Raw genomic sequence first — 8,459 nt, 5'->3', positions numbered from 1 at the left:
TATATATATATATATATATATATATATATATATCTATAAATTAAGGATAATAAACTAACCACAGTATGGAACTGTATGGTTCATTTAGACGACTCTTATAGTACTTATTCAAAATTTTATTCCTTTAAAGAGATTTTCCTCAGCGGTACATGTTATAAATTTAATTCCCTCATGTTCAATTTCTCTCGAAAACTAAACTTATTTGACATGTTTTTACACGAAATAAATAAATTTTACAAAAAGAAGTATTGTTTTGCCCTGCAAAGCGAAAGTTTAAAATATATTTGTGTTTAAAATATATTTTTATAAAATTTTTATTAATATATAGCCAAAGATATAACTTAAAACACATTAATCTTTATTTTAATAATCTTAGTCGAATTACCCAAGCACTTGGTTAACAAATTATTATTATTTGCAACGTATTTCTGCGTGTTAAACACGAACCGTTGATAAAAGTTGGTTGACGCCAAAATTTTGAAAAAATAGCATTAAAAGGACTCAAAACGTGAAACTCTTATCATGTTTCTCAAAATTGAAATGATAGCTAACTTTTGCCAATTGATTATTCCAAAATATATCGGACTTTCTTCACACTCATATGACAAAAGAAGATTTAACAGTAAAGATAGCAAATGCAATGGAAAGTTTTTATGCAATAGCACGAACATGTTAGGTCAGCAAATTTCCTCTAACCCGAACCTATTCCTATGCTTATACAAAAATACTATCTATTACGTTTAATATTTTTTGTAAAAATATTTTTAATAATATTTTTTAATATTTTACTGTTAAATATTTTTTGTAAAAAAAATATTAGAAAAATAGAAAACAAAGTGATATTACTTTTTTAACATTATAAATAATCTAAAAGTAATTTAGTATTACTTTTATAACATTATAAGCTCTTTCTAAAATATATTGACATGTTTATATGATAATAAAAATACAAAGAATTGTTTTCCAAACAATGAATTTATCTGCATATTTATTTATTTATTTTATTTATCTATATTTATTTATCTATTTATCTATATTTCCACGATGTTCAATAGGTAAATTAGAATCTATAATTTGGAATAACAAAAGTATCAAAAAAAAAAAGTCACAATCGATGATATACATTTAGTGTGCTTGTAGTTGACCATAATATAATAATTTTACCTTATTTTACAAAGAGTTTATTTCCTTTGATTATAAACAAAACATTGAAACAAAAATATAAACTAAATAGTATTTATTATAAAGTATAAATACAGAACTACAATAAGATGAACTATTGAAATTATTAATTATCTTTTGATAATTATAAAAAACAATTACTTACCTATGAAATGTTATATCACGATCATGACATTCTGCATTTTACTTTAATTACTGATAATAACAGAATGAACAAATTGAGCAATAAATTGATATAATCGAGAAGAACAAAATACACGATATATTACTCACTATTGCAATCTATTGAATTAATTAATCATGTAATTACCTACAAACTGCAAAAAATAGGATATTTTGAGTCTACGCGCCGATATTCGCCGGATCCGATTTGATCTTTTTATTTTTTTTATTTTATTTGTATTATTTTTTTTATTTGATTATTTTATATGTAATATAAATTATGAATTAACAGTACAGCTACAATATAATACGCTGAATAATTATTTTCTTATAAAAACTTCGAAGAAGAGACTGTTAACAATTGACATGCTAAGAGACATTGGCAAACTACCTTGCTATTGTTTAATTTTGTATAATTTGAAATATATATAGCCCAATAAAATGTAAAATAATAAATAATATATTCAAAATCACAATATGTACACATCCTTGTGATAATATTCTCAAGTTTAAAAAGAATATATGTAATTAAATGCTAAAGGAATATATGTAATTAAATGCTAAAATGTATCTTGAAAACGTTTCGAAATGCTTGCAAGTAAAAATGCGTTATAATAATGGCTGGTTATTGTATATTAACTGCCGAGGCTGTTTTGTTTCACTTATACCAGACAATATCATTCAGAAGGTGCGTTACGAATTACGCATGAAATGCATGATTTATTGTTTTATCCTTCTTTATTAATTGATGAACAACAAAGACAATGATGCATCATGCGCTTGATGCGAAATTCGGAATGCATCCAGAGACTCATGCGCAGTGCGTGAGCTAAAATATGAACAAAAGGTAAAGAGTAAACAAAAAGTTGAGCGCTGATCTGTATAGGTTGACGTGGCGTAAACGAAAAGTCTAGTGCCGGTCTATAGGGATTAAATCAATGGCCTAGTTTCCACTGAGAGTTTAATCCGGATCAGAATGTAAGAACCAACCAACTACAGTCGAGCATTCCCCTGTCGTTCGATTGTAGTTGGTTGGTTCTTACATTCTGATCCGGATTAAACCTCAATGGAAACTAGGCTAATGTGGCATTTAACGTGTTAGTATATTAGCATTATATAAGGCTAGCTACTGAAAAAATAATTCCATAATCATTAGAATTTATCATCTAATAGTGACGATATTAAAAAGGACTATTAAGAGGGACTATTATACATTGAACATAATATCATGTTCTCCTCTACATATTATAATTTCAGAATTTATCGATTTTATTACAGAGTATGTTATCACTTTGTAACTTTAAACCGTAATTTTGATTTTTAATATGCATTATTTCTGATAATAAGCGTTTATTAAGATAAATTTCTTTATCAAGGTTTCGTATTATCCCAGTAAAAATTATAAGAAAAGTTTAGACGAAGAACAGTCGTTTTATAGATTTTATAAAATCTATAAACAGTCGTTTTATAGATTTTATAAAATCTATAAAACGACTGTTATGTCGTGTTTCTTCTAATATGATTCCTCTGTTTAATAATTCTTTTTCTTTTTTTTAGTATTCTGCGCGTTTGATCAACATATAATGCTTCATATGTAGTTTTTCCAATTAATTTTGTAGATGACATTTGAGTAAAGAAAACATTTGAGTAAAGTATCTTTATGTACTTTAATGTATTGTTTAAATTATTCATTTTAACAAAAACTAATTTTAAGTTAGAAACGTTATTAAAAAAATAAAATATAATTAAAATTTCGGCAACATATTTTAGCGACGTAAGTTATAGTAAAATAAATAAATTTAAGAGAAATTTTTCATTATTGAAAATATTTGAAAATTTATTATTGAGATTATTAAGATGGTAAAATTTTGATAATAATCTTCTTTAATGATAGAAAGAGAAATAGTCATTATCTAATAAAATATGAATTATAAAATTGAAAAATTTGTTGCAGATTTTAGAATGTAATAAAAATAAAATATCAATCAGTATAATAAATATTATCAATTATTTAATGTTATCATGTTCTTTTTTTAAGAATAATAGAGAGTTGAGAGTAAAATTTAAACGATTCAAAAATATCAATTTGTGATATTCAAATATTTGATGGTAATCAAAAGTCAATGATAATCAAATCCATCTCTCTTAAGGATATATGTATTAATATATCTTAAGGATATATTAGACGTAATATCTTAAGGATACATTAGACGTATAGTCTCTGCAAAGAAAATTAAATTTGGAAATATATTTAATATTTATGCTTCAAATAAACTATATACATATAAAAGTTGTGTAAAATTAGATTTTTTGCTTAATAACACAGTTTTTGTAGTTTATTTATTTTATTTGCTATTATTTTTATTGTTAAGAATTAAAATTTTAAAAATGATAAAAAAATTTACATTTTTTTTTTTATAAATATTTTAAATTTCAAAATAATTTATGCAAAGTTTCAATGCAATTCACTAATTAGTTACAAAAAACAAATAAATATTTTGTTTATTTACTAGACAATTAGTTCATGCATCGCAATATAATTTTTTCGTATTATTTTTAAATGTGATTTAGAATAATCTGTTATAATTTTTTCATAATTTTGTTACTATTTTGAAAATATGTAAAACATCCTTAATTAAATTTAAATAAAAAAAATTTTAAACCTCATCTCCAAACTTGACAGTGAAGTCTAAAATGAACAGAATTAAATTTTTCTAAAAAAAAGTTTTCTTTAAGGTAGAAGTCAGAAGCTGCAAACATTACGTCTATACATTCAACATAAAAGGTCAGATTAAATAATAGACTACTGAGAGCTTGTAATTCTATTAGTGCTTATAAAATAAAATCGGCAGCAATAGAAGAAAAAAAATGAAATTCAGCTGTGTTAATTTTTGCCCTTGTATTGTTTTTTTATAATCCTGTCAGCTTAAATTAATAGTGTTATTATTTTCTTGGAAATGACACATAATATACAATTTTTGATAGTACAAAATAGTACAAATTCAATCTTATTGATTTCTGATATTATATTTCTGTTTTTTTTATTTTGAATTGGTTCTGTCAGTTTAATATTAAGCTAGCACCGATTTTTTTTGAAAATGATACTTGGTACAAAATTATTATTAATGATACAATTTAGTACAAAATTCCGATAGATCCGATTTGATTCTGTTGATTTAGTCTTGCTAGCTTTATAAAATTCTAAATCATCTTCTCCTTTTGTACTATTGATATGTATACTGATTACTAAATGATTGTCAATGCTGCACATCTAGATACATATCTTTTATCAACATTTTTCGTATTGCTTGTACACACATATACATACACACACATAGACATGCGTTTTGATTATATTTATAAAATCATATATTAAACTCATATATCAAATAATTTTAACAACAAACTTAATATTAAATATCATCTTTGTATATTTTGATTTTCTATCGCAATACATAATGAAAAAAATTTATATTAAATAAATAAAAAAAGAGAGAAAATGATAAATAAACAATAAATTTCGATATATTATAAGTAAACAATTTAATCTAATAAATATCTTTTTACTTCGAAATTCGATTGTTAAAATTATTGAATATTAACAACAATATTTATAAATACGATTAAATTGTGACATGAAAAATTAATCACAATATGCTAATTGTTGAAAAATTATATATGATTTTTCTGAAAAATATGCAAATAAAGATTATTTTAATTTAGAAATTCACTTTCTGCTTTTAGGAAGCAATTTAGTATTACATATTATTCTTTTATATTAGGACGTTCGCTGCACTGTTAAATATAGCATACAATCTGTTGTGGAAATCCGAGCATTAATAAATCCAGAACATAAAAGCCTATCAGGTGAATTGAAAAATCACGGTCTGCTCAAATAAGGCTTATCGTTATATGCATCAATAGAACTGGATGCTCGAAAACGGCTCGATTTCGGGTCGCGCACTTTACTGAAAAATCATCGTTTTTTTTTCTTTACCCTCTTTTCTTTCGAGACTGTCGGACGTCAAAAAATGGGGGCCTTGGTGGGCGGGTGGCTATTCGAATCTTCAAGAAGAGATGAATGAAAGCCAGAAGTCCATTCACGCGTGCACCTGACTCCAAGCTTCGAGTCGTGAGAATCGATTCGGAAATTTTTCAAGATCTCTTTCTTTTGCGCTCTCGCCATAGATACTTCATCTGAACATCTTCGGGAATACAGAATGTAATGCACAAGCAATTTTCTCAGTGATGTTTCTTAAACTGTCTCACAATTACATTTGTGATCTATGTTATTATATAGATTTCATGTATATGACGTGCATATAAAAAACGTGTAAAAAGAAGAAAATACGTAAGGAGGTTTATTATTCGAATTTAATTGTAATATTATAATATAATATATTTCTATTAAATTTTAGTTATTAATAATTATAAAGTGTGAACCTGGAATATTCTCTAGCTATACAATAAATTAATTATAAAAGTTTATCTACTTTAAAAAGTCTTTTTGTTAAATATTATTCTTTATATATTATTATTGAGAAAAATAGAAAATCGATTATAACCATACTATGTAACAATAGAATGCATACTACTTAAGTTTAAAAATGAAAATAAATGCAGAATCAAAATTAAATTAAAATAAAAATAGTTTTGTATGCTTCAAGAATAAATCAAATATAAGTAAAATATCTATATGTTCCTCCGCAGTTGTTAGTACATAAACAATATATTTATAATTTGCAAACAGAAATTAAATCTAAAAATGTAAAATGATACTAATAAATATATTATAAATATATAAAAAATTTAATACAATGAATAATATACATAAATTTAATATTAATAACTGTATTTTATTAATATTAATATTAAAGAAAGCAAATTTTATTAATATTAATTGATGTCTATCGCATTATTTTTAGATATGGATTTATATCTTTACCATTTTGAAATCATATATCTAATCCGAAACAAATTAAATGCAAAAGAACTCAAAAGTATTGACCAAATTCTCAGTTTCTTATTCTCACACGTTCCGGAAATTCAATTTGCTACGCGTTAATAATTACCTGCATCACGCTGACAGCTTAAGAGTGATCTCGTGAGAATATAGTAGACCTTGTACTCTTTCTTTGAACCCATAAAATAATAATTCAATTATCTGTTTTTGCATCTTCCATAATAGAAACTAAAAATGATTTAATACTAATTCTAATAGTAAAATGCGATAATATGTAAAAATGTAATTTTATATGCGATATGTAAAAATGTAATTCTATATGCTGTTAATTGAAAATAAAAAGGAAAAAGATATATTAAAACTTCTATTTTCTATTTGAATACTTAATATCAATTTTTTTTAATCGTTAGTAAATATTAAATCAAGTTAATAGTAAAAGACATATTTAAAAATATTTTGGCATTTTATTGTAAAATTAATATTTTTTAATTTTCGTTATTCTGCTTGTCAGCATCAATTGTTTCGTCAATGTCATCTCTATGCTCCTTCTCATTTTCATGCTTTTCGCCATCTTTATGTTCCTTGGCGATATCACATTTACATTCTTTGTCAATATCATATTCCTTTAATGTCTCTCTCAGATTTAAGAAGATTCTTCTTCTCCCATGGACGTGGTGCTCGGAACTCAAAATCGATTGTCCGTCTTTTATCACCACTATCACAGTGTTTCCTAATTCTCAACAAGAATATATTTGGATTTTCTTCAAGATCGATTGGTTTTATCTTTGACTTTCTGTCCATATAATTCCTGATATCGCTTTTTACATTTGGATACAATGTGACCATGCGACATCCTCCCTCCTCGCAAGTTTTCTTTGTCAATGGCACCGATGCATCCTCTCGAGGAGTATGACAGAGTTCCAAACTTCCATGAGCCATATCGAATATTAAGCCATCATCGCACTTTTCTTGGCTCACCGACTTTTTTGAAACTACTTGACCAATGCATTCGCACAAGGGATCATATTCCTCTTTGATCGTCTCCTTGTGCATCCTGATGATGACGTGATTGTCATTGATGATAGCTTCAATCTCCTTGTGCGGCTGTTCCTTTCTAATAATTTCAGATACAACTATGTCAGTTGGGTTTTGCTTCTTGTCGGACATCTCAAGGTTTTTTATTTTGTTTCTGTTCAGAAATTGCTTGTTCATGTTTTCTTTCGATGCAGAGATTACTCTGTGGGTGGGGTTTACTAGCCTGCATGAAGGGGTCGAATACATGTTAAATGCATCTATAACGCAACAACAAGAATATTATGGATTGATAGTAAGTGTATGGAAGGAATTTTTTTTGAACATGACGATATATGAAGAAAACTTTTACGATTGATGCAGCAACAAGCTTCTTTTTCAGATGTTGCATAGATTGGTCTACGGCACAGGGCAAACGGTTTTGATGGACAGCCACAATTATAAGTTGCCGCGATCATTCTTGCTGTTTTGTTGTGTTATGTATATGTGTTATGAATAAGACTTAATACACACACACACACACACACATAACATGATGGCAAATTGTTACGTAATAAATTTTGACCAGATTATCCAAATGGTGACATGGTGCGAATTGATTCGAATGATGTTAGAAATGGTAAATCTGCGATGTATTTGTTTTTTAACGTGCAGTGTGAATATGTCACATAAAAGAATCGATTTAAATAACTGTACTGAATTCCAACCACAATTTTATAAAAATGGGACGTTAAATATATAAATAATACAAATAATAATCTTTCTTTCAATAAACATTACATTCCACATTTTAAGTTATCTGTTAAAATGCAATTTTCTAATGATAAAGGTAAATATAAGAAAAATCTGTTTTTGTTAGCTAAAATAAATTTTAATCCAAATTGTTTACTTCAAATTTAATCTAACAATCAATTCATTTTTTAAGAAAATATTTTTTTTTGCTATATTTAATTATAAAATAGATCAAAAAAATTAAAGAAAAACAAAATATTTTCTCTTTTGTACAATATTAAATCATAAAAATAATTATATTTAAATATTTTTTTAAATAAAAGTATAAATATTGATATATATAATATATATATATATATATATATATATATATATATATAGTANACTT

At 25.5% G+C, this 8,459-nt stretch overlaps 2 protein-coding genes across 2 annotated transcripts in view; both read right to left on the bottom strand.

Annotated features, from left to right (window-relative positions):
- The window catches only part of LOC105618049 (venom allergen 5-like), an 11,359-nt gene extending 4,937 nt beyond the window's left edge, over positions 1 to 6,422 (bottom strand). Inside the window, exon 1 of the mRNA XM_012199591.1 lies at positions 6,417 to 6,422. Within this exon, the coding sequence (XP_012054981.1) occupies positions 6,417 to 6,422 (6 nt within the window). The remainder of the gene's footprint in view (positions 1 to 6,416) is intronic.
- A 500-nt stretch (positions 6,423 to 6,922) lies between these two features.
- On the bottom strand, positions 6,923 to 7,474 carry LOC105618038. The gene has a single exon (XM_012199580.1). The coding sequence runs from the start codon at positions 7,472 to 7,474 to the stop codon at positions 6,923 to 6,925; it is 552 nt and encodes a 183-aa protein (XP_012054970.1).
- Between the last annotated feature and the right edge of the window lie 985 nt (positions 7,475 to 8,459).

Source organism: Atta cephalotes (genome assembly GCF_000143395.1).
Source record: "Atta cephalotes unplaced genomic scaffold scaffold00001, whole genome shotgun sequence".
Classification (NCBI taxonomy): Eukaryota; Metazoa; Arthropoda; class Insecta; order Hymenoptera; family Formicidae; genus Atta; species Atta cephalotes.
The sequence above is the reverse complement of the archived record's forward strand: the minus strand, read 5'-3'. Positions and strand labels throughout refer to the sequence as shown.